Raw genomic sequence first — 27,435 nt, forward strand, 5'->3', positions numbered from 1 at the left:
TTGATTAACTGATAGAGCCCAGAAAAGAGAAATATTGATGGTGCCAAAGAAAATAGAGGTGAAGGAGCAGTGTCCTTGGGTAGGCAAATAAGCATGTGATCACGTGCCTGAGAGCCTTTCTGTTCTGATACCTGTTCACCATCAGCTTGCACTGGAAATTAAATCAACTGTGTAAGCGTGCAGTTTAGTTCTGCTGCCATTGTTTTTTGTGGTGAGACTTTCTCAAGAAGGAAGCTCACCACACTTAAGAGTAGTGCTGATTTAGTGCACACAAGGAAGCTTGGCCTTAGCTAGCAGCGTTGATGGTGTATCCATGGTAACAGGAAGAAGGACCTAGTGTGTGATACTTACCATGAAAAGTTGGATGTTAAGAGTAGCTAATCTGTTGAACAACCGTTGACACACCGACTACTTTTTTTTGTTGATGATGGTGTTTTTTTTACCCTAATAGGGTAATTATCTTTAAATCCTTTCATTGTTCCGGGAGGGGGGGAAGATAGTGATTTTTATCAAAACTTTATATTACTAAGATGAATGTGCCAAATGTCTGCAGTTATAGCAAATATTTACAGAAGAATTGCCTATATATTGCATCTCCCGGTAAGGAGAGAGGAAAGAGAATGAATCCGTAAAGAAATGCAATGATGTTAGGGTTTAAGCCTAAAGGTCAAAAAAATTGAGGCTGTTGCCATGCGAGTGATTTTTCTGCCAATACTGCCCAGAGGAGGAGGTCAAGGGATTTTTAAAAATCCTTCCATTTCAATCCTTGTTCATTCCTTTTACCTCACCCACACTGCATGCTTCTCTATTCAAAGCAAAATCACTCCTTTTCCTGCTTCCCTGTTTTGGCTCCTGCTGTGCCCTCCACTGGGAATGCCTTTCTCCATCAGCTTTGACTATCCAATTTCAGTCTCTTGTACAAAATACCTATTAAAAAGTATTTAAAGTTTTACAAACTTTGCATTTTAGAATTATCTAGTCTAGCAAGTAATTCTCACAAAGCACAGATTTAAATATAGTTTTGAGGCTATAGTCATTCAACAGATACTGGGCTAGGCCCTGGACAATGCAATGTTTAACAAGGACACATTCCCCAAATGTCCTTGCTTTCCATGTTCCAACCTTGTCTGTCTTCTCTTCCATCTGTAACAACCAGTTTTCAAAGTGAATGATCACATGCATCAGAATCACCGGTGGGGCCCAGCATGATCCCACCAAGCCACAGGCACTGGTGAGGCCCTAAAGTCTTAGGTGTCCTTCGGGAGTTGCTCATGGACTAAAATTTGAGGACTACTTCTGCCAGTTTCCTTGGTGGCCATTCAGGGTTTTTATCTGCCCAGAACATGATGACTTGTGACTTCTTCTGCCCCAGTAATGGGTCTGCTTGTACTCCAGACTTAGAATGTCTTGTACCTGTTTTTCAAAGTACAAACATCAGCCTTGTTGATGCCCAGTTTATCCAAAAGGTGCTTCTCTCAGTCCAGGTATAATTTATGGAGATGGGCTCTTGCTTGAGCAGATTATGAGGTTGGAGTCGTTTTCAAAAGGACAGTCTGTGGGAGATGAGGTTTGTATAGGCGGGATGGCGTGGCTTTAAAAAATACTTTCTGAATGCCAGAACCAAGTGGCAAGTGGAAAACTTGAAGAAATAGCTTTGATTTATTTCCTGTGCACCACTTTCTCTTTTATGTATACACTTTATCATGCTGTGCCGTAGATTATGGTTGTCAGAAGTGATCCTTATGGCCACATTATGGCAGACATCAGTAATTTGACCATTTGTAGTAACAGATTGCAAACCTCTCTTGGCTATTGAATTGCAGCACTGAGATTTGAAATGTCCCTGTATTCAGAAACTGAGTCATGAGTAAAAGAATAAAGCAAAAGAGCCACGTGGTTTTGGATAAATTAGAACAAGCAAAGAAAATTCCATAAACACAATAGGTATCCACTACAGTGAAAGAGCCATAATGTGTACATGCCTTTGACTGGCTTGGGGATCTGTGTGCCAGGAAACTATCTTAGTTCTGGGACATAAAGAGCTCTTGGAGCTGCCTATGTGACTTGGGTTGAATGTTATAAGCATAAATGAAAAGCAGTGGATGTGGAGTCATTTTAAGATCTTTCTAGCCCTGGGAAGCCTTATTTTTGGCAATCTTACCCCTCATCATATCAGACATATTAAACAGACCCACATGCCATATGCCAAAGTAAAAAGCACTTTTTACATTTTGCTTTTTAGATTATCATCCTGTGGAGTAAATCATTTAATTCCAATTGCCTGTGATTTCTCAGCACTTCTGTATATTTAGGAATTCTTGTGAAGTTATAAAAAGTCACCCCTGATTTTTAATATATGTGGTATGAATATGGGACAATTAATGAAAATGACAGTGTTGCATTCTGTGGACCTATAATGCACCTTTTTTTTTTTTTTTGTCTTTTTAGGGCTGCACCTGTGGCATTTGGAGGTTCCCAGGCTAGGGGTGAAATAGAAGCTGTAGCCACCAGCCTATACCACAGCCACAGCAACACCAGATCCGAGCTGCATCTGTGACCTATACCGCAGCTCACAACAACGCTGGATCCTTAACTCACTGAGCAAGGCCAGGGATTGAACCTGTGTCCTCAGGGATACTAGTCAGATTCGTTTCCACTGAGCCATGATGGGATCTCTGAGCCTTTTTTAGTTTTCATTTTGCAGTTTTAATTTTTGATTCCATAACATTTTTTTTTTTAGGGTTTAGGGTAGTTCAAAGCCCCTAAAAAGGTCCTATGTCCTGTGCCTCTTGCGCCTGATGATAAAGCATCCTTGAGAAGAGGGTGAAGTGTTCAGTCTAGAGCAAGGATGCATAGCCTGTTAAAGAACCACAGTAGTTATTGGCCCAAAATTCTAGAAGGCAGGAGAATGGAAAGCAGAGTTGGTTGGAATGTGTTTATGACTTGGACGGCTCTAGAACCTTGCGTTTCAAAGGGTGGATTGTGAATCAACATGAGAGGATGCATGAGCATCTCCAGGAGCTTGTTAGAAATGCAGCACCTCAGACCCCATCTAAGGCCTGCTGAACCATCGCCTGCATCTTAACTCGATCACCAGGTCCCCAATAAGGGTTGCCAAAATTTTAAAGTCTGGAATGGTGGTTCTCAGCCATGGGTGTTCCCTAAGAGTCATCTGGGAGCTTTACTGATCCTGATGTTCAAATCACACCCTAGTCCAGTTATTAAATCTCTGGGGGTGTGATCCAAGGTCTGTGTCTCTAAAGCTCCCAAGTGATTCCATTGAGTGTGGCCAGCATGAGCCTCACTGGTCGTTCCTAAACCAGAGAGACTCCATGTTGTTTGCCAGAAAGCACAGTTCAAGAAGCCATGAATTTTGTTTGTGTGTTTGGGACCTAGCATGTAAATAGCACATGGGTAGTCTTTGCCATTGAATAAATAAGCTCTCTCACTTGGAAGACTGAGTCTGTTGGCTCTTTTTCAGGACATTAGGCCTAATAACCCAAATCCCGGATAGGTCATGATTCACGAACACTCTTTGTGAACAACAATGCAAGCTAGAGTTTGGGGCCAGAAGTGGGTTTTTATGTAAAACTGAGGGGCAATGGGACCATGTGTATTTCTCTATTGAACAAATAAATCAAATCAGAACATTTGTTAAGGATGTAAGGTTTTCTTCTTTAAACCTAGAAGCCTGACAATCCAATAGATACTGGGCAAAGAGCCCTTTCCTTGCCTGTTAGCATTCCATTTTCTGATAATTAAGCTGTAGCTCCATATGGTAAGATTTAAATTAACTACTTTGTGAACTTATTATCATCATTGTTTTCACCAGTGTATATGGAAAATTGCCACTTTTTACTTTATTTGCCAGTGATTAATCTCTTTGATGTGAAATTCATTGTTGATGTCTGCCCTTTGGGAGACAGAAGTAACCACAGGACTTCTTACTCTAATAGGTTTTACTTAACCTTCATAGAAGGATTCATTGAAAGATGTAAATGACATATATAAAAGGCACATTACATGTAATGCAGTACTTGCTCGTGGTAGAGCAAGTACCCATGAAAATGGTGCTTTTCTTCTGTTTTCTTTCTTTCTTTCTTTCTTTTTTTTTTTTTTTTGGTCTTTTTGTCTTTTTCGAGGGCCACATCCCCAGCATGTGGAGGTTCCCAGCCTAGGGGTCTAATCTGAGCTGTAGCCCCTGGCCTACACCAGAGCAACAGCAACGTGGAATCTGAGCCGTGTCTGCAACCTACAGACCTACACCACAGGTCACAGCAACGCTGGATCCGTAACGCACTGAGCGAGGCCAGGGATCGAACCCGAAACCTCATTGTTCCTAGTTGGATTCGTTAACCACTGAGCCACGATGGGAACTCCTGTTTCCTTTTCTTCATTTGAGCTTCCGCATTCAACCATCCAACACCTTAGTCTTATTAATGCTCTCCTGCCCCACAAGAAGACTCTAACAGTGAATTTTCCAGCAGATCACAATAATGGACATTTATGTTCTAAAAAGACTCTAAATACTCTTCTAATTAATAAATATTCTTCTAATCTGTATTTTACCGTGGTGTGAGGTGGGTGAGGTTTCATGTTGTTTTACCTAGGGTCATTCAAGTGTATTCTTCAGTTACAAATCCTGTAATGAGAACTGGGGCCTCATCACATCACAGCACTTCCTTACCGGTGCGTCTTAGAAAAAGCCAAAGAGGTGGTAAATATCAATCATTTATACATTGGTTCTTGGTTTGAGGTACTTTAGGGAGTGACCTATTTCAGTATAAATGCTGTATCTAACATGTAATGACCCAATTGGAAATGCACTCGATTTTGAGTGTCTACTCTTGCAGCTGTGAAAAGGAGCATATTTTGAACAAATTATATCTCAGTAGTTAACCAAGAGTGCTCACCAAATTTTCTATAATATTCACTACCAGTTTCACCCAGCTTAGTACTGGGTTATAGACAATTTCACAGTCTGTAATTGTTTCTTTAGTGGCATTCTTGAGGCCCTGAGAGAGGGAAATCTGACTTCTGCAGCAGCTCTTATATGCCCCCTAACATCTTAAATGGGAGAAAACAGACATATAATAAATATTCAATATAGTCTGTCATTTTATTGTGTCTACGTCATCTTTAGGCTCCATTTCTTTTTCTGTCTTTTTAAAAAGTTTGCTTTTCTTCAATGCTGATCAAGTATGGAATATTATGGTTGTATTAAATCATGTTTGCTTTGGAAATTTTAAAAATTACAAATATCAACATATTAATATAATTCTGAGCCATGAATTCATGGATTTTTTTCTACATGTCATTTCAGTGATAGATTTTTTTTTACTATTAAAATTTATTTTTATTTTTTTTTGCTGGGCGTCTGTTTTCTTTTTTATTTCAAATATGATATGAATTATCTAATTTTGTTCCACAAGCTTATTGAAGAAGGTTTTCTTTTGTCTTAGTTGCTTTATTCTTATCTAATAACTGATTTTCACCAACGTGGAGTTTCCAACTTAAAGTGTATTCTTTTTCATCTCTAGCGTTATTATTACAACAGTTCTGTACCTGTCAGATGCACTTCGTAAGAACTTCTTAAATGAAAACTTTGATTATAAGGTGAGTGTCCATTTAGAGGACTGTTGTGCTTGGGCTAAAGGTTTCACCTTGTCCTTTAGGGAGTTCATGTATTTTCTTTCTCTTAATAATAGGAAAATAAATTAATTCTGGCTACCTCAAATTAATCTTGGGCCATATCAATTTTATTTTATTTTATTTTTTTGAAAAAATGAGGCTTTTAAAAATTTTTTTATTTTATGATGTTTATATTTTCCATTATAGTTGATTGACAGTGTTCTGTCAATTTCTACTGTACAGGAAAGTGACCCAGTTACATATATATTTTTTTCCTCACATTATCCTCCATCAGTTTTGATTATGAATAATATTAGAAGAGTTTTTCATTACATTTGTGAGTAAGTGGAGTCTATAAATATAAACTATCAACTTGGTAGAAATCATGGTGCTTGATCATAGTGCTTAACGTCATTGTTACTGTGTAACTTTTTTTTTTGGCCATACCTGCTTCATGTGCAAGTTCCCAGGCCAGAGGCTGAACCTGTGCCACAGCAGTGACCTGAGCCATAGGATTGACAATGCCAGATCCTTAACCCACTGAGCCAGCAGGGAGCTCCACAATATACTATTGTTTAAGTAAAGATGGGCAGTGTGTATCTTGGCTTCTGTTCTTAATGGTGTTTCATGTTTTCAATAGTTTTATTTCTTATTATTTTAAAAAAACTCTTTAATGTTAACTATTTAGTAAAATTTCCTTATTGAATGACTAGGAAATACAGAAAAATACAATAGAAGCCAGTGGAATTTTAATGGTTGCATAACATGCATACCTTATAATAATATGTCAAAATTTCATAATCAGGGCTCTACTTTTTAATATTCAAGTTTCTAGTTTACTGTTTTTTCAAGTTTCTAGCTTCTTATAAATTATTCTTTTTATGTGTATTCTTACAAAATGAGACTTGGTATGTGTTCCTAGTTATTTCTTTGGATAAATATTTATAAGTGGCAATGTCGAGTTAAAGATTGTACCAATTATATTCTATTGCCTTTTTGTATGACAGCACTAGAAGAGACAGGTTTTTTTCGACAATTTGAAAGGGCAACAACTTTTTGCTTTAATTTACATTTCTTACTAGTTATGTTATTATTCATTATGCATTAGTTATTAGTTATTGACTAAGTAAAATTCATATTTTCTGAAGGATCTATTCTTGACTTTTTATTATTTTGGAATTTTATCAATTCTTTTATATTTCTAAGAACTCTTTATGTATAAAAGATATTAATTCTTTATAATGTTTCTCCTGTTTATCTTTAGTTTTACATAGTGTCAATAGAAAAGTAGTTTTTTCCCATGATGTCCTGCATGTTTTTGATTACATTTATTTCTGGGAATTTTATTCTGATCTCTTTCTGATGCTGTTTTTGGTATGAGAGAACTTAGAAGATTTATATGGGTAGGGAATTTTTATATATTCACCAAGTTTAAAGCAATTAGCATATCCAAAAGAGGGCATGCATCTTTTTTTTTTTTTAAGTTCTACATTAAAAGGGGCTCCAAAAATAAAATCACACAGGAATAAAGTTATCCAGCTTATACCTCAGCCTCCTTTGGAGGGACACGGACATGGTATAATAGAAACAAAGCCTCTACCATTTAGCATGTACCAGAGAGCTCATGAAACTTGGCATACAGCATTGTAGCAATTTAAAAGTAGATAGTATTTTAGTTAAGTTTACTTCTTTGTTGTAGAAAATTTCACACCTATATAAAAGTCAAGAGAATAGTATGCGGAACCCCCATGTAGCCATACCCATCACCTGTAAGTATTTTTTGTAACCCCATAGTATTTAAATATGTTGTTCTCATTTTAGATCTGGGATTCCTACTTTTACCTCGCGGTCATTTTCATAAACCAATTGTGTCTGCAGTTGGAGATGTTTACACCTTCCAAAAAGAAAAAGGTGTTAGAAAAGTAAGTACCGGTGTATAATCAGATGCAAGAGTATGAGACAAATCCAATGTTGTGCCTTTAAAGGGTATTTTAGTTCAAATGATGCATAAATCATATTTCCATAACTGGAAATCATAGTGGAAAGGCAATGGCCAAGGGGACAGCAAGCAGTCTTTTCTGGAAATGTCACTATTTTCAGAACTTATTTAAACATTTTTATCCTCAGCCTTTCAGGATTCAAAATTAAAGAGAAGTAAAAAATGACGAGATGAATCTGTTTTACTAAAGGATTTATGTGAAGATTTGAACTTGCGGCATCAAGACATACATTGTACAAATTTCTAGTTATAAAGTGAATGTCATGGGAATGTAATGAATGTAATAATACTCTATTGCATATTTGAACGTGGCCAGGAGAGTGAATCTTAAGTTTCCATCAAAATAAAAAAATACATAACTAGGTATGGAGATGGAAATTAAGTGAACTTATCGTGGTGACCATTTTGTAATATATGCAAATATTCAAATCATTATGTTGTACACCTGAAATCAGTATGATGTTGTGTCAGTTATACTTCAGTAAAAAGACATGTACTCTAAACATCTTTAATTTAAAACATATTGCCATTTAACATGATGATAGATTGTATCCTAAAGAAACACAGATAGGTCTTTGTTGTGGAGGCTTTGTATCAAGTGTAATTTTTGTTCTGTTTCAGGTATGGTGACATGAGAGTAACAATGGGTTGTGAAATTTTCAGCATGTGGCAGAACCTAGGTAAGTAATGAAAAAAGAAGCCACCTCCATTTTGCAGCTCATCACTGTCCTTTTAAGTGAGCAAATGAAGAAGGACAATTTACCAATGACAGCATTTGAAGCAAAATGTCTAAGTCAATAAAGAAATCTATACAGAATAATTGACACTTTGGCATTGAATAAGGTTACAACAAATTCTTTAAATTGGGGTCTTTCTGAAACATCACCTTTCTGTTGTGTGTTTCATTATTATTGAATGACAAATTTTATAATCTAGCATTGTTCCAATAATATATACAGTTCTAGCAATGAGCTAACCTTTCAGGATTTTGGAATTATAGCAACTCAAAATTTTTATAACTCTTAATTGAGGCTATGATTCATAACAAATTTGGAATAAACTTCATGAAACAATGACTCGAGCATCTGTACTCTTTTTTTTTTTTTTTTTTTTTTTTTTTGTCTTTTTGCCATTTCTTGGGCTGCTCCCGCGGCATATGGAGGTTCCCAGGCTAGGGGTCAATTGGAGCTGTAGCCGCCCACCTACGCCAGAGCCACAGCAACCCAGGATCCGAGCCGCGTCTGCGACCTACACCACAGCTCACGGCAACGCTGGATCGTTAACCCACTGAGCAAGGGCAGGAATCGAACCTGCAACCTCATGGTTCCTAGTCAGATTCGTTAACCACTGCGCCACGACGGGAACTCCGAGCATCTGTACTCTTAAAAACTTGAAACCAATGGCCTATATCATAAAGAGTATAACCAAAGGACTTAAAAGCATCTGAAATTGCTAAGAAATGGTTCAATCTAATTTTGTTAATCTGCCACAGCAGATAGAGCATATTATTCAGCAAATTGATAACACAGACCTGGTTACACAGAAAAGGATAATATTGAGAAAAGAAATCATTTTAAAATTTCCTTGGCACAGAGTTTTGTAGAGATTCGTAACTTAGTTTAGTGTGTTAATTGTGCCAGTTTATAGTATTCATTTAGTATTACTGCATTGTAATTCCTCCTCATGATTTATTAGAGTGATAGACCTATTTGAGTTGAATATGCCATGACCTGGAAGTATCTTTTCTCTTGAGCTTCTCCAAACACAACTTGGAGATGACAGCATTTGTTTACTGTAAGTGAAAATAGAACCTTTATCATTTTACTTCAGTTCATGTTGTTACAGGGTGATTTTTGACCAGGATATCCCTCAAATATGCAATATATACAAGGCAGTTCAAAGAAGCCCGATTATATATAGTTGAGCCCAATATTCAGTGCTTGCTGGTAATTTCACACACCAGAGGATGAGTTAGAGCCTTGAAAGCAACCTCTGACTGTCTAAAACCAGCTAGCAGAAGTCCTTGAGTCGTCTTTAGATTCAGCTTAAAAAGAGCATCCATTGGTCTTATTTGGAAATCAATCCTCTCTGTCTTCATGTTTCAATGATCATTTGTGTCTTTGTTTTTCAGAAACAGATCAAGACCCATAGAATGTCCATATTGCTTTTGGCATTAATTTAACAAGGTGTTTCCCATAGAATGCTGTTGTGGTTTAGGCCCTTGTTGGAGTTCAGATAAGGCCAGGACAGATCATTTGGTTTAACAAAATGTTAAAACACATGGCAGGTCAACTTCTTCTAGATACATCTTAGCATTGCCGTGTATGGTAATTTTGCGTAAATCATTCTCCAAGCCAGGATACCTGTGCACTCAGGCCCGTGACCCATGGCTTGCTAAATAAAGCTGGCACCCTTTGTCTCACTAAGGATGTCCTTGTATATTTCATCAACTTTTCTCCTCTACTTTGTCTTTAAAACAGAAATATTTCTATCCCTCTGGGTTTTATGTTAAATTATTTTGTTTTCCTCAGAAAACTAGATACTGTGAAAAATCTCTGGAGCCTACTGATCCCTGTAATGCATTATGATGTCTCTGCTCTTTAGAACAGTGGTACTCAATAGACAGAATCACCTGGACGCTTGTAAGAAATGCAGATTTTTGGGCACCACCCCAGGCCCATTAAAACAGACTCTCTGACAGTCTCTGAGAGAGGGTACAAAAGCCTCAAGATGATTTTTTAAATAATTTTAATTTTCCCATTATAGTTGGCTTAGTGTTCTGTCAGTTTTCTACTGTACAGCAAAGTGACCTAGTCATGTATATATACACACACACACATTTTTTTCACATTATCCTCCATCATGCTCCATCACACATGATCATTGCTGTACAATAGGATCTCATTGCTTATCCATTCCAAATGCAACAGTTTGCATCTGTTAACTCCAGATTCCCAGTCCATCCCACTCCCTTCCCCTCTGCCTTGGCAACCACCATTCTCTTCTCCAAGTCCATCAGTTTCTTTTCTGTAGAAAGCTTCATTTGTGTTGTGTATGAAATTCCAGTTTTAAATGATATCATATGGTATTTGTCTTTCTCTTTCTGACTTACTTCATTTAGTATGAGAGTCTCTAGTTCCATCCATGTTGCTGCAAATGGCATTATTTTGTTCCTTTTTATGGCTGAGTAGTATTCCATTGTGGATATATACCACATCTTTTTTTTTTTTTTTTTTTGGTTTTTAGGGCCACACCCATGGCATATGGAAGTTCTCAGGCTAGGGGTCAAATCAGAGCTACAAATGCCAGACACACAGCCACAGCAATGCTGGATCCCTGACCCATTGAGTGAGGCTGGGGATCGAACCTGCATCCTCATGGGTACTAGTCAGATTCATTGCCTCTGAGCCCCAAGGGGAACTCCCTATACCACATCTTAATCCATTCATCTGTCGATGGACATTTAAGTTGTTTCCATGTCTTGGCTATTGTGAATAGTGCTGCAATGAACATATGGGTGCGTGTGTCTTTTTCAAGGAAAGTTTTGTCCAGATGTATGCCGGAGAGTGGAATTGCAGGGTCATATGGTAGTTCTATGTATAGTTTTCTAAGGTACCTCCATACTATTTTCCATAGTGGTTGTACAAATCTACATTCCTGCCAACAGTGCAGGAGGGTTCCCTTATCTCCACACCCCCTCCAGCATTTGTCATTTGTGGGCCTATTAATGATGGCCATTCTGACTGGTGTGAGGTAGTACCTCATCATAGTTTTGATTTGGCATTTCTCTAATAATCAGTGATGTTGAGCATTTTTTTCATGTGTTTGTTGGCCATCTGTATATCTTCTTTGTCTATTTAGGTCTTCTGCCCATTTTTCAATTGGGTTGTTGGGTTTGTTTTGTTTTGTTTTGTTGCTGTTGAGTTGTAGAAGTTGTTTGTATATTTTAGAGATTAAGCCCTTGTCAGTTGCATCCTTTGAAACTGTTTGCTCTCATTTAGTAGGTTGTCTTTTTGTTTTTCTTACAGTTTCCTTTGCTGTGCAAAAGCTTGTCAGTTTGATTAGGTCCCATTGGTTTATTTTTGCTTTTATTTCTGCTGTCTTGGGAGACTGACCTGAGAAAACATTTGTTAGGTTGATGTCAAAAAATATTTTGCCTACATTCTCTTCTAGGACTTTGATGGTATCTTGTCTTAGGTTTAAGTCTTTAAGAAATTTTGAGTTTATTTTTGTGCGTGGTATGAGGGTGTAGTCCAGTTTCATTGATTTACATGCAGATGTCCAGTTTTCCCAGCACCACTTCCTGAAAAGACTGTCTTTTTCCCATTTTATATTTTTGCCTCCTTTGTCAAAGATTAATTGACCGTCAGTGTCTGGGTTTATTCTGGGTTCTCTATTGTTCCATTGGTCTGTGTATCTGTTTTGGTACCAGTACCACACTGTCTTGATGACTGTGGCTTTGTAATATTGCCTGAAGTCTGGGAGAGTTAGGCATCCTGCTTGGTTTTTGTTCCTCAGGATTGCTTTGGCAATTTGGGGTCTTTTATGGTTCCATATAGATTTTTGGATTGTTTGTTCTAGTTCTGTGAAAAATGTCATGGGTAGTTGGATAGAGATTGCTTTGAATCTGTCAATTGCTTTTGGTAGTATGGTCATTTTTACGATATTAATTTTTTCAACCCAGGAAACATGGACTATTTTTCCATTTCTTTGAATCCTTTTTAATTTCCTTGATGAATGTTTTATAATTCTCAACATATAAGTCTTTCACCTCCTTGGTCAGGTTTATTCCTAGGGATTTAATTTTTGGGGGTGCGATTTTAAAAGGTATGGTATTTTTGTACTCATTTTCTAATATTTTATTGCTAGTATAAAGAAATGCTACCAATTTCTGAATATTAATCTTGTATCCTGCTGCTTTGATGAATTTGTTGATCAGTTCGAACAGTATTTGTGTGGAGTCCTTAGGGTTTTCTATATGTAGTATCATGTCATCTGCATACAGTGACAATTTTACCTCTTCTCTTCCAGTTTGGATACCTTTTATTTCTTGTTTGTCTGATTGCTGTGGTTAGGACTTCGAATACTATGCTGAATAGCAGTGGTGAGAGTGGGCATCCTTGTCTTGTTCCAGATTTCAGCAGGAAGGCTTTCAGCTTTTCTCTGAGTATTATATTTGCTGTGGGTTTTTCATAAATGGCTTTTATCATGTTAGGTATGTTCCCTCTATACCTACTTTGGTAAGAGTTTTTATCATGAATGGATGTTGGACTTTGTCAAATGCTTTTTCTACATCTATTGAGGTGGTCATGTGGTTTTTGACTTTTCTTTTGTTAGTGTGGTGTATGATGTTGATTGATTTGCATATGCTGAACTATCCTTGTGAACCCAGATGAATCCCAGTTGATTGTGGTGTATGATATCTTTTATATGTTGTTGGATTTGGTTAGCTAAAATTTTGTTGAGAATTTTTGTGTCTATATTTATCAAAAATGTTGGCCTATAATTTTCTTTTTTGGTAGTATCTTTGTCTGGTTTTGGTATTAGAATGATGGTGGTGTCATAGAATGTTTTGGGGAGTGTTCCTTCTTCTTCAACCTTTTGGAAAAGTTTAAGAAGAATGGGTATAAGTTCCTCATTGTATGTTTGGTAGAATTCACGTGTGAAGCCACCTGGACCTGGACTTTTGTTTGTAGTGAGTGTTTTTATGACATACTCAATTTCATTTCTAGCGATCAGACTTTTCAGTTGATCTATTTCTTCTTGATTCAGTTTTGGCAAGCTGTAAGTCTCTAGAAAGTTGTCAGTTTCTTCTAGGTTGTCGTATTTGTTGGCATATAATTTTTCATTGCATTCTCTTATGGTTTTTTTTGTATTTCTGCAGTATCCAGTATCCACTGAGATTTCTCCTTTTTCAGTTCTTATTTTGTTTATTTGGATTTTTTCTCTCCTCTTCTTGCTAAGTCTAACCAGAGGTTTGTCAATTTTGTTTACCTTTTCAAAGAACCATCTCTTGGTTTTATTGGTTTTTCCTATTGTTTTCAATCTCTATTTTATTGATTTCCTCTCTGATCTTTATGATTTCCTTCCTTCTGCTGACTTTAGGTTTTGTTTGTTCTTCTTTTTCTAATTAATTTAGGAGGTGGGTTACGTTGTTGATTTGAGATTTTTCTTCTTGTTTTGAGGAAGGTCTGTATTGCTATAAATTTCCATCTAAGCACTGCTTTTGCAGCATCCCATAGATTTTGAATGGTTGTGTCTTCATTATCATTTGTCCCCAGGTACTCTTTAATTTCCTTTTTTATTTCCTCATTGACCCATTGGTTTTTTAGTAGTATGTTGTTTAGTCTCCATGTAGTCAGTTTTTTCTCATTTCTTTTCCTGTGGTTGATTTCTAGTTTTATGCCATTGTGGTTCAGAGAAGATACTTGAAATAATTTCTATACTCTTAAATTTGTTCAGGTTAGTTTTGTGCCCCAGTATGTGTGCTTGAGAAGAAAGTATATTCTGATCTTTTTGGGTAATATCCTGAAAGTCAAATTAAGTCTAACTATTCTACTATGTCATTTAGGATCTCTGTTGCCTTATTGATTTTCTGTCTAGAGGATCTGTCCATTGATGTGAGTGAGGTTTAAAGTCTCCTACTATTATTGTATTTGCATCAATTTCTCCTTTTATATCTGTTAGTATTTGTTGAATGTATCTGGGTGCTCCTATATTAGAGGCATAAATATTGGCCATTGTAATATCCTCTTCTTGAATGGATCCTTTTATCATTAAATAGTGTCCTTCTTTATCTTTCTTTATGGCCTTCATTTTAACGTCTGTTTTGTCTGATATGAGTATTGCAGCTCCTGCTTTCCTGTCTTGTCCATTGGGATGAAATATCTTTTCCTGTCCCCTTACTTTCAGTCTATACGTGTCCTTTGCCCTAAGGCGAGTTTCTTGTAGACAGAATATTGTAGGCTCTTGCTTTTCTATCCAATCTGCTGCTCTACATCTTTTGATTGGAGCGTTCAGTCCATTGACATTTAAGGTAATTATTGATAAATATGTATTTATTGATACTTTAAGCCTTGTTTTCCAGTTGATTCTATATTTCTCCTTTATTCCTTTTTTTTTTTTTTTGGTTGGATGATGACCATTTTTTTATGTTTGTGTAGTTTTCATTTTAGTTTTGTGAATGTGGTGTTTGGTTTTGATTTGTGGCTGCCCTGTTTTTTAAGTATGTTAATCCCTTCCTATCTCTCCTTGCTTTAGCCTGATAGTCATATAGGCTCAAACACATTATTTAAAAAAAGAGCCAAGGAGTTCCCATTGCAGCTCAGTGGTTAATGAATCTGACTAGGAATCATGAGGTTGCAGGTTTGATCCCTGGCCTTGCTAAGTGGGTTAAGGATCTGGCGTTGCCGTGAGCTGTGGTGTTGATTGCAGATGTGGCTCAGATCCCGCATTGCTGTGGCTCTGGTGTAGGCCAGTGGCTACAGCTCCGATTATATCCCTAGCCTGGAAACCTCCATATGGCACTGGAGCAGCCCTAGAAATGGCAAAAAGACAAAATAAATAAATAAATAAATAAATAAATAAATAAATAACTTAGATTTTCTTACTTTCCTTCCCCACAAATTTTGAAGTCCTTTTTTAACATCTTCATATTCATCCTTTTGCTGTTCCTTGTGTTTATTGTCACTTTTACAGTAGGTTTTTTTTTTTTTTTTCTTTTAGAACTGTATACTGACTTATTTAAGTGATGGCTTTCTAGTTGTGATTTCCTCCATCCTATTTCTTCTTACTTCTTTTTAATTTAGAGAAGCCCTTTCAGTATTTCTTTTATAGTGGGTTTAGTATTGCTGTATTCTTTTAGCTTTTGTTTGTTGGAGAAATTCTTTATTTCTCCTTCTATTTTAAATGATATTTTTGCTGGGTAGAGTATTCTAGGCTGCAATTTTTTTCCTTCCATATATTCCTTTGAATAGATCTTGCCACTCTCTTCTGGCCTGTAGTGTTTCTGTAGAGAAATTAGCTGATAGCCTTATGGGGGTTCCCTTATGATTAATGCCTTGTGTTTCTCTTGCTGCTTTTAGAATCCTCTTTATCGTTGCCATTTTATTATAATATGTCTTGGTGTAGGCCTGTTAGGGTTCAACTTGTTTGGGGCCCTCTGTGTTTCCTGTATCTTTATTTCTGTTTTTTTTTTAGATTTGGAACATTTTCAGACATAATTTCTTCAAATATATTTTCAGTCCCCTTTTCTTTTTCTTCTGCTTCTGGAATTCCTATTATGTGTAGATTGGCCTGCTTTGTATTATCCTATAGATCTCTTATATTGCTTTTGTGTTTTTTCATTTGTTTTCTGTCTGCTGTCCTGATTGGGTGATTTCCATTTTTCTGTTTTCCAAGTCACTAATTCATTCCTTTGCATTATTTGTCTGCTCTTTGGTGCCTTTAGCTCAGTTTGCAACTCTGCAAATGAATTTTCTAATTTTTCTTGTTTCCTCCTTATAGTTTCTAGTTCCTTTCTAAAGTAATCTGCATTACTGTTTATATCTGCTCTTAAATCCTTCAGTATTTTCACTATGTCCCTTTTCAACTCAGTGTCTACTAGACTGTAGAGGTTCATTGTTTGCTGCTTCAGGTGAATTCTCCTATTCTTTTCACTGGGAATGGTTCTGAGTGTCTTCATTTTGCTTATATTTTTCTTATTCTGTGAGTTTAGGGAAACCAAACTGTAGTCTTGGAGGGCTATTTCTGTGCAAGAGCCCCTCCCCTTTGTATTTTGTGGAGGTTGCTATTTATTTTTGGCGTGGGAGTTTGGATGTCTGCTGTCTCTTTATTCAGGGTGAGCAGGCTGTTATCCCTAGGGTGCTGAGTATGTTTCTAGGGAGAAGGAGGCAATTGGTAGGGCTAATAGTCAGTGCCTGGTCACTGGACTCTTGACAGTAGCCAGGGCCTTCAGGGAGATGACGCAGGTTACTCCTAGTTGCAGGGCCTTGGGAAGTGGTAATGAGCCTCAGGCATTTAGGAGGTGCCCAGAGCATTTGGCTGTGCCAGTGGAAAGGTGTGTGAGTTCCCAGGGGAATGAGAGCAACAACAGGTGGTGTTGGGTCACAGTGCCCTCCTCTGTGGTGCCCTCTGAGATGATTGGGGCTGCAAGTGATGCCTGTTCATGGACCTCTAGTGGTAGCAGGCCTCGTCCACCTCTGGAGTCAGAGATAACTGCAGTGGTTTGCCCCACCACCTGTAGACCACGCAAGAAGCACCCTGTCCCACTTAGTCCATGCAGGAGGTGCTGCACAGGCTGCTGCTAGTTGCAGGGTCCTTGGAAGCGACAGTGATCAAGCATGTGTAGGTGCTGTCCAGAGTGTTTGGCAGTGGCAGCAGCAGGGCGGGTGTATTCCTAGGGGAATGAGAGTAGCAATGGGTGGTGCTCGGTTGCAGTGACCTCTTTTCTGCCAACCTCCGAGGTGAGTGGGGCCACAGGTGGAGCTTGTTCACAGACCCTTAGTGGTGGCAGGCCATGCCTCACTCTGGTTTCTGAGATGACTGCTGTGGTTTGTCCTTACTGTCTCCGGACCCTGGGTCTCAGCACCCAAGTGTCTCGGGCTGTGGTGTCCAGTGCAGTGGTGCAAATGATCTGTGCAGCTCTCCCTTTGCTTTGCCCTCCTTGGTCTAGCTGATGAGCTTTTCTTGGAAACTTGAGGTCTCTGCATCGTGGCTGATCTCCCTACTGGTTATGTAGCTTCCCAGGGTGTGGGTTCCTTTTTTCATTCACAGCTCCCTCTCAGGAATACTAGTCCCATCCTGATTCCTTTTCTCTCTCTCTCTTTTTTTCTTTTGTTCTACCCAGTTATGTGGAGGGTTTCTTGCCCTTTTTGGAGGTTTAAGTTCTTCTGCTAGTGTTCAGTAGATGTTCTGTGTGTGTCGTTCTACATGGAGATGTGTTTTTTTTTTTATGTGTTTGTGGGAGAAGGTGAACATGACATCTTATAGCTCCACCATTTTAATCCTTCCTTCTCAAGATGATTCTTAAATGCGCTTGGCTAAGGATCGAAAAGCACTGCTTCAGGCAACACTGTCCCCTTTCTTTGTTTTTCCAGCCCTAAAGACTAGCTCTAGCACTCTGTTAGAAAAGGCTCATTATACTCAAGTACAAATTTCAAGCATGACATAGTTCACCTAAAGAGTAAATTTTCACTTCATTCCTTGGTTTCTGCATTATATATGATCTGAGACTTCCCAGATATCAGGTGACTTTTAAAGGTCATTGCTACTATACAACAACTGGAATTGGAGAATTTCAGAGATACTAAATCTTCTCTTCAAAGATATACTTTTACAAAAATGGTAAGATAAATTAAGTATTCAGGGTGCTGTTTTAACAGTCCTTATAGAGCTTAAGTAAGCTTGTTACTTAAGAATATCAAAATACATCAGTTATAATTTTGTTTTTACCTATAAATATGTCATAGTGAGCATTTTGAATGCCAAAGGAGAATTTATTCAGATAATTATAGATTTACATTTTTAATGGAACAGGCTAATAGATTCAGTTTAACTCTGTTCACAAAGGACTGGCCATGTACAAGTTATTTTGAGAGTTCCAGCAAGTCTTCTTCTGGGTATTTATCCGAAGAATACCATAACAACTTCTTTGAAAGGATATATGCACTCCTATGTTCACTGTAGCATTATGTAATGTGATAAAACAGTGTTACCTCAATAAGTAAAGGGAGGTGGGAAGGCATGAATTTTCTCCCTCAAATTTATACATTTATACCTATGCTGGCAAGAACAGTCTACAAAGGGGAGTTCCTGTTGTGGCTTAGCTGATTAGGAACCTGACTATTATCCATGAGGATATGGGTTTGACCCCTGGCCTCTCTCAGTGGGTTAAAGACCCAGCATTGCAATGATGCGATGTGGTGTGGCTCACAGATGTGGCTCGGATCCTGCATTGCAGTGGCTGTGGCCTAGGCCAGCAGCTGCAGCTCCAATTTGACCCCTAGCCTGGAAATTTCCATATGCCACAGACACTGCCCTAAAAATCAAAGAAAATAAATAAATAAATAAAAAGAATAGTCTATGAAGAAAAGGGTTAGCCTTTAGTGCCATGTCCAGTCCTTGCCATCCATCATGCTGCAAGATTAAACTTTTTCTTTCTATTTTTAGTTGAACTAACATTCTTACTAAATATAAAGTGGGCTCTTTCTTCCACATTTGCAAACACAGTGTCTTATAACTGCTGTAGAAAAATCAATACTTCCCTAACAGGCTGCTCTGTGTGCATAAATATACAACTCCGACAGCCCCAGTAGCAGGTGCCCTAAATACCTCAAAACAAGCCCATGTGGCTGACAATTAGAGATGGGAAAAGTATACCAAATCTGTGATTTAAAAAGAAATATTCTAAATGAAGTTTATTTTGCTGTTGCCGTACATAGCTTAGGATTTTGCTTTGCAGCATGAGTAGGAATAAAATTTCTATGGTGGAGAGCTTGTGCAAATTGCACAGCTTCTTTGTTCCCAAAGTGTGTTTTCAGTAAAGAAAGACTATCCCCATAAATTCCTGAACAATGATTTAAATATGGATATGACCTCTCTACTGTCATAGAAAATCAGGCTACAAAAGAGAGTGTATAGATTTTGTTTGGGTTATGGTTGAAAGACACTAACTGTAAATGACATAGTTTAAAACCATTAGGAAAATTTTAATAGAGGCTGGATTTAGATTAATTTAAGGAATTACCGTTTGCCTTTTTTAAAATGTGTGGTAAAGACATTGTAATTCTGTATTTATAAAATGGCCTACCTGTTAAAGATGCTTACTGGAGTTCCCGTTGTGGCTCAGCAGTAACAAACCCTACTAGTGTCCACAAGGATGTGGGTTGGATCCCTGGCCCTGCTCAGTGGGTTAAGGATCCTGCATTGCCATGAGCTGTGGTGTAGGTCAAAGACTCAGCTCAGATCTGGCATTGCTGTGCCTGGGGTGTAGTCCAGCAGCTGCAGCTCCCAATTGACCCCTTAGCCACCCTAAGAAAAGAAGAAGAAGAAGAAAAAAGATGCTTACTGATATTTGTACAAGTAGAATTATATGATGTTTCTGACTTGGTTTAAAATTTCCTAGGGGAGGAGTTCCCCCCCCCCCCCCCGTCGTGGCTCAATGGTTAACGAATCGGACTAGGTACCATGAGGTTGCGGGTTCAATCCCTGGCCTTGCTCAGTGGGTTAAGGATCCGGCATTGTGTAGATTGCAGATGTGGCTCGGATCCTGCGTTGCCGTGGCTCTGGTGTAGGCCGGCGGCTACAGCTCCTATTCGACCCCTAGCCTGGGAACCTCCATATGCCACGAGAGTAGACCAAGAAATGGCAAAAAGCCAAAAAAAAAAAAAAAAAAATTTCCTAGGGGAAAAATAATTGGGTTGATAGGTGAAACAGGATTAGCAAAAAGTTGTTGATAATTATTGAAGCTAGGTGATAGGTATGTGGGGATTTATTTTACTATCCTCTGGAATCTTAGGTGCATTGGAGATTTTTCATAGTAAAAAAATTTTTAAAGAAGAAAAATCACATTGTAAGATGTCTATAAATGGAAGAGATTTTTTTCAAAAGAGATACAAAAATACTGAAGCAAATTGTGGAAAATAAAATAAGTGTATGCTAACGATGTTCTTGTTAGAGAGGTCAAAGGATGCCAGCTCAGGAAAAATTAAAAACAAAGATTGTTATATAGCAGCCCTGAATCTTGTTCCACCAAAGCAGGTATAAGAGGACTATCCAGGCTGGCAGGAATTTCATTTTATTTTGTATTTCCTGCCTCTCTCATCCTCTTTTCCCTATGCAGACCCAAAAGCTGTGCAAAGGCTTCATGTCTCTTTGGTGTCAAGGTAGCAGGGAGAATATTCACCACTTGCCAAAATGGCCCTTGTCCTGTGCACAGGCTCCTTTCAGTTCATGGTTGTGCTGGAGCCTAGCATCTGTGGCTAGACTTTAAAGCTATGCAGTCATCTCCTAAGGCAGGGTCACCGAACAGGTGTAAGGCTGGCTAATTTCTGGGCTCGCCAGCCTTCATCTCTGCAGGAATCTCCTCTGCTTTTCTTTTTCTTCTCCTCGCTTGCTGGGACATCTTGAACAAGCAGTGAGTAGGTTTAAGCTTTTACAAATGACAGTAAGAGTGATTGAGTTCAGGTTGCTTCTGCTTTCTGCCCTGACAAAAATAACTGCAGAAAGGAATTGCAAATGCTGGTTGCTAGTTACCCATTTGAAATGTGTATGTTGGGAAGATGGGGGAAATACAGGGCGAAGAACTCTGAACTGCTGTTTCTGTATGTTCTGCCACAGTGAGTTTGTTGGTCTTGGAAGTACTCATTCTTTTGGGGAAGATATACACGGGTACACTGATAAGGAAGTTTCTTTTTTCCTCAAGAAGGAGATGTTCTTGCTCTGATGTGAAATATTAAGCAGTCTTTTGGGAAAGATAAAATATTTACCTAGGTCAAAAATAAAGGTAGGAAAGCAAAAGGAATTAGAAGCCAAGTGTATTCCTCACACATAATGGGTATAGATAAGCAGTTTAGAGATGATAAGAAACAATGAAGTTACTTTTTTTTCTTTTCAAAATTTATTTCGTTGACGTATAGTTGATTTACAATGTGTGAATTTCTGCTGTGCAGCACGGTGATTCACCTATATACACACACATATATAAATATACGCACATTCTTTTTCATATCCTTTTCTTTTTTTCTTTATAGTTTATCACAGGATACTGAATAGTTGCCTATGCTATACAGTAGGACCTTGTTGTTTATCTACTCTGTATATGATACCTTAGGTCTGCTAACACCAACCTCCTGCTCCATCCCTCCCCCCACAAAACAGTTAAGAAATAAGCCTTGGAGCCACTATGGAAAAGTGCGGAGGCGCCTCAAAAGAACTAACTAAAGAATTGCCATATGATCTATAAGTCTCCTGGGCATATATCTGGACCAAACTGCAATTCAAAGATACATGCACCTCATTGTTTATTGAAACACTATTTATAATAGCCCAGACATGGACGTAACCTAAATGTTCATTGACAGAAGAATGGATAAAGATGTGGTACATATATACAATGTAATGTTACTCAGCCATAAAAAAGAATGAGAAATGCCATTTTCAGCAACAATGAAGTTACTTTTGATGAAACCTCAAAAAAAAAAAAAAAAAACAAGAGGAAAGAGAGAATTCCTGCTGTGTCAAAGTGGGTTAAGAATCCAACTGCAGCAGTTTGGGTTGCTGTGGAGGTGTGGGTTCGATCCCAGCCTGTTGCAGGGGCTTACAGGAAAGGGTTTCGGTAGATGCTTCAGTATCATATGCTTTCATCCATGGCGTGAAGGGTTATACATGTAATGTACATACATGAAATGTACAATAGTACATTTGTCACAGCATGCCCTTTTCTTACAATAAAAATAGAAACTCTCTGAGATTTAACATGGATGACTGGAGTAATGGACCAAACTCAATATTCATCTTCTAGACAAAATCATCTGTGTCCACCCCACCCTCCATCTTCCTTTCCTTTGAATTATGGGTACCATACCTTTGAGCACCTATTAAACACCAATTTGAGTTCACTATTATCATATTGTAATCTTTTCAGAAAATTGTTCTTTGTTTGTTGGTTTGAGCCACCATTTAAATTTTTACTTTGGCAATATGTTTACTATGTAATAAAACAAGAAAAATTATATAATACACTTAAGAACAACTTTTAAAAATCACCAGGGATATCATCACCCAGAGATAACCACTGTGGATTGTATTAGGAAATATTATATTCTAGCCTATCATATATATTTTCTTTTTAAGTGAAAGTGCTACTTGTGCATAATGTACTTGTACCTTGCGTTTTCAGTTAATTATATTGAAAAAGTTCACCTGTATTACTCTTCTTCAACCTCATTTTTAATGACTGCATAAAAATTTTAATAAGTGAATGTACCATAGTATACCTAACCAATTCCTAATGATTTATACAATATTTCATTGTAACTTATGGCTTTTTAAAACTTTGAATAAGGTAAATCCCTAGTTTTTAAATTAAAAATGATGGAGAAATATTAACACATGGAAATTTACTGTTTATATATCTGCTTAGGGAAATATTTTCTTGCTTGAGAAGACAGCTACAGTTGAATGTATATTTGCAACAGTAGTTTTAAACAAATTTTGTAACATTAATTTTCTGAAATTTTATTAAAACTAAATATACTGAAATGTAAATATTTCATTCAATTTAGGAGAGCACAAGCTTCATTTCATCCCTGCCCTGATTGGCCCTTTCCTAGAAGTGACCTTGATACCCCAGCCAGATCTCCGGAATGTCATGATTCCTATTTTTCATGATATGATGGACTGGGAGCAGAGGCGGAGTGGCAATTTTAAACAGGTAGGTGGATGTGCTGCTCCTCAGAGCAGCTGGAAGAGTTGCAGTTCTCCTTGAGCATCTCTGGGCCTCCACATTCAACTCTGAGTTAGGGAAGGAGCACCGAACCTGCCGTCAATGAACCCAGATTCCAGCCCGGGCTGCCTACTCCTGAGCTATGAGCTACATAGCCTTGGACACCCTCTGGTACTGTGTTTCCCAGAGCCTAGGAGAAGCCCCCCAAAAAACATTTCATTCTCTTTCAGCTAAAAAAGTCCTGTCTGTGTTTAAGAACTGGCAGACGTTTTATTGGCTCCCAGCTGGACACAAGGCAGAGGAATGAGAAGGTTAATGATTCTTAAAATCATTGACCTCTCAGTGGTCTGCATATTGTGTTTGGGGAATGGCTTAGCTTTGAACATTTGATGCGCAGTGTGTTTTATTGCTCTTTGCTTGAAGCATGGAGAATTAATTTAAAGGGAAAAGCAGTAGGGATGGTCATAAGGGAAATTCCAAGGAGATGAGCCCATTATTTATCTTTGACACAGGATCTCACAGTGCTCCCTCAGTTTTGGAAAGACAGTTGTTCTTATTACAGAACCAGATCTCATAGCAGAAATCGGCTGCTTTTGCCATGCCGAGTCATTCATGTTGGAGATTGCAGGCCTAGTACCTGTTCACACAGTCACTTCGCTCACCTGTGGGAAGGAGCTGGGTCTCCCCCTTGCTTCTCCAGATGAAGCCCTTCTCAAGTCTTAGAAATGATCATCAACTGTATGAACAAGCTGAATGCATACATAGAACCCTTCCATTCCCCAAAACATGGCATTTCATCTGTACTAATATCTGCATTTATTTTCAAGAAAGCTAATAGCTGAATGAAAGGCTGTTTAAAAATTGTATTGGGCAAGACCCACTTGCCGTCTCTTTTAACATCTTATGAAGTTTGATTCAAAGAGAAAAATCGGGCTTAGTCCTTTGACAAAGCCAAATATCCCTCCCAGCTCCTAGTTGTTTAACTCTCTCTGGCCAAGCAGATTCTTCATTTTCTGTCTCTTGCTGCCTCAGAGAGATGAAGGGATATTCATTTCTGCCTTTCTGATAGTCAAGTCCTAAAGGATTTACATTCTTGAAAATACAAATATTTTGACTACAGTTTTCAGGAAATATGTCCTTTCTCTCTCATGCTGCTTATTGCTGACTTAGAATATGTGTATGGATCTACCATCTGCACATGGTTAGGACAAATTCTCCACTTCAGCAAAGTTGTGGCGCAACCTCGAAGTGTTTTGAGAAAGAAAATAGAGACAAAGCACATCAAATATTTAAATGAATATTTAAGGATACATTAGTTTGCTGATGTTCTTATATTTATCGTGATTTAAAAAAAAAGACATTGGGCTTGCCAGTTTTTACAGCTCCCAAAAAAGGAATTCAAACGTTTAAGCTGGGCTGAAGGCATTTGTGTTTGAATCAACAAATAAGAGTCTTTGGCGGCAGCACCTGCTACCCCACCGGGAGTTTGGAGTCATGTTGCTGCATCTAAATTGGCCCCCTAGAATTCCAAGGGGGTGTCTCCTGTTAACCAAAGCTGATAATGCCGCTTTCACAAAATTTACTGTGGCTTTCTCCCTTACAGAAATAAATAGGTTTCAATTTGCTTGGGAAAGCCTACTTGAGAAGGGGAGGAAAGAGAGAGTAACACTTGGATATGTTTCAGGTGGAAGCCAAGCTCATTGACAAACTGGACAGCCTGATGTCGGAAGGCAAAGGTGATGAAACATACCGTGAGCTCTTCAACAGTATGTGAGTAACATGTTTATCTCAAGTTGCTTCTACTGGGGGCAGTTGGTGTCAGTGATAAGCAGCGGGAGAACTACAAAGACAGCTTGGGTCTCACAGGAGTGCTTTGTCTTTGTGGAGTGTGAAATAAAGGATAATTGCCTAACTCTGGCAAATGGATCTTATTATACTGATAATTAGACGTATCTCAGATTAGTCTGATTAGGACAGATCACAAGTGTTATGTAACACAGCTCACTCTCTTCATGCCTAATAATTTTAAAACGGGGGTTACGTGATAATGCTTTTAAAGAGGCTGAAGAGGGAGAGGAAAACAAATGGTATGTTGGTCATGTTGGTACGTGGTGCTTTCGAAAGCAAGACATCCTTGGCTGATGTGCTGTTGGGATACTTCATCCAGTTTGCATCTATTCCTCAACACTTGATTTAATTTTTCAGTACCGATTGCTCATTCAGCATTGTTCACTGCTTCCTAAATATTTCTTATTGGAATATCGCAGAAGCAAATCATTTTTAGTCAATTCTACGATTAGGATTTGTCTAGAGGATAGAGAAATAAATGGAGTGTTGGAAGGGGGCTTCAAGGTTGTCCTTATTCATGTAAGAATGTGAGGTTGTCCTCACTAATGTAAGAGTGTGATCACCGGCACAGGGTGAATTACTCGCATCAAGGATTCATCCACCGGGTGAAATGGCCAGAGGACACATAAAGGTTTTAGCGCTTTCGGAGTTTAATTCTAGTGCTTGTTTTCTCTACTGCTTTCTATGGAGCTTAGTCATTTTTCAAACTTTGTGTACTTATGAAATGTTTCTTCCTGAAGAAAGAACCGGCTCACTGGGCTTGGGAAATGTTCACAATTCTTTCAGAAGTACAAAAACAATTTAGCAATATCTTTGTCTATTAAAATTTTTTTTTGCTTATATTTACACCCACGTGTCACCTAAAACGAAATATGAATGCTTTAATACTGATGGCCAAATTTAAAATTCTGTAATTCATGTCACGATCATAAATTTAGACCTGTAAATATATTAGTATACAGGTTTGAAAAGTATTATTAGCGACTGATAGATTTCAGCTTGCCTGGTTCAGAATCATTCTTGAAGCTTTTAAGAAAATTATATTGAAAGGAACAGCCAAGAAGGGGGCATACAGATTTCTTGTGGTGGTGGTGGGTGATAAAATATATTCTTTTGTACCGAATCCTGAACAATGCCATTTTCTTCTGATACCATAATTAAATTGGAACTTTTAATAATTGTTCACCAAGTCCTTGTTCATTCTAATATACAAAGCATCTGTCTTTCATGACAGCTGGAGTTTAGCAAGAATTCTGATTAAAACCTCATCCACTATAATAAATTGCATTTGAGAACCACTCTCAGTTCAGTTACTAGTCCTTGGCTTGAACAAAGAACTAAAATGAGAAAGCACTCAGTGAAATGAATCTCTTGAGATTTGGGATTAATTATTTATAATAAATTCACGAGATTAATAAACACTCACATAGCTCTATAGTGCCTCTTATCTGCTTTAATAAGGGCCTGATGGCATGCAATTTGGACTGCTTGTGTATAAATAGGGCTTTGAAATAGAAGATGTACCTTGACATTAAAAGCAAACCAATAATTAACATATTAAGCCTCTATAATTAGGACTATTTTAAGGTGCCTGATTCATTCAATGGAGATTTTTAGTCTTTTGTTGATTCTTAGCATATTACTAGAAATGTTACTATAAATATTTTTCTTTCATGCTTTTATGATCAGCATATGGGGAATAAATAAAACATAAAGTGATAATTAAATGTCATTACTACCTGGGCTCAGGAAAGAAAGTGAAAAATCTAACTGTATTTCAGGAGACAATAAAATACCTTTTTGGTACTAGAAATCACAGGGAATTAGTGTAATCCCGATGAGTCATTGCACACATTATGAATTAGGAACACATGCCGTTATGGTACAGATTTTCATTTACTCTCTGTAACTCATGGCCAAAATGTCTTTAAATTTGTTCAGAAGCTGAAAGTAGCACACTGCTTCCCAAAATCACCTCTTTAGAATGATACTGTGGATTCGTATCCTATCTTCCTTCTTAAGAACTCATCTTTCCTTAACCCTCTCCTTTGCCCACACAAAATCTTTTTGAAATAAATAGAGTTCAGGATTCATTGTTTTGGATAATACTGAAATAGTGGATCATTGCCGCCCATGCACTATCCAGAAGAGAGTATCAGAATTAAATTCTGCTTCTCTGGGATCACTTAATTCTCTCACTGGGCTTCATTTCTTGAGCATCTCCCTGTGCTAGGTGCTCTTCTAAGGCTGAGGATACAGCATGACTGGGCCGTAGCAGCACATGGTAGAGGTACTGACACCCTCAGAGGCTCTACCCTCCAGAAGAGAAGAGAGAAACTCCACATCAGTCCTCTACCATGCTTTGTAAATATTGCTCTAAATAATTCACTAAGACCCCAAATTATTTCATAAATCTTTGTTTAGTGATCACACATTTAATTATAGCAGCTACATAACAGTATTTTAGGTCTCTAATGTTTCTCTTTGAAATAACAAGAGCACACACAGACAC

At 37.9% G+C, this 27,435-nt stretch overlaps 1 protein-coding gene across 16 annotated transcripts in view; it reads left to right on the forward strand.

The window, feature by feature from the left end:
- DOCK4 (dedicator of cytokinesis 4) overlaps positions 1 to 27,435 on the forward strand; it is a 457,247-nt gene that overhangs the window by 365,921 nt on the left and 63,891 nt on the right. For all 16 annotated transcript variants that reach the window (XR_014834200.1, XM_021079277.2, XM_021079279.2 and 13 more), the window contains exons 28-32: positions 5,541 to 5,616; positions 7,453 to 7,553; positions 8,252 to 8,310; positions 22,915 to 23,063; positions 24,760 to 24,845. Coding sequence is in view for 15 of the 16 variants with exons in the window: in XM_021079277.2 (XP_020934936.2) it covers positions 5,541 to 5,616; positions 7,453 to 7,553; positions 8,252 to 8,310; positions 22,915 to 23,063; positions 24,760 to 24,845 (471 nt within the window). In the remaining variant the exon portion in view is untranslated. The remainder of the gene's footprint in view (positions 1 to 5,540; positions 5,617 to 7,452; positions 7,554 to 8,251; positions 8,311 to 22,914; positions 23,064 to 24,759; positions 24,846 to 27,435) is intronic.

This window comes from Sus scrofa, chromosome 18 (genome assembly GCF_054392235.1).
Source record: "Sus scrofa isolate SSC_HxYL_T2T_F1_AM1 chromosome 18, Sscrofa_HxYL_maternal_Yorkshire_Landrace_v2.0, whole genome shotgun sequence".
In the NCBI taxonomy this organism is placed as follows: domain Eukaryota; kingdom Metazoa; phylum Chordata; class Mammalia; order Artiodactyla; family Suidae; genus Sus; species Sus scrofa.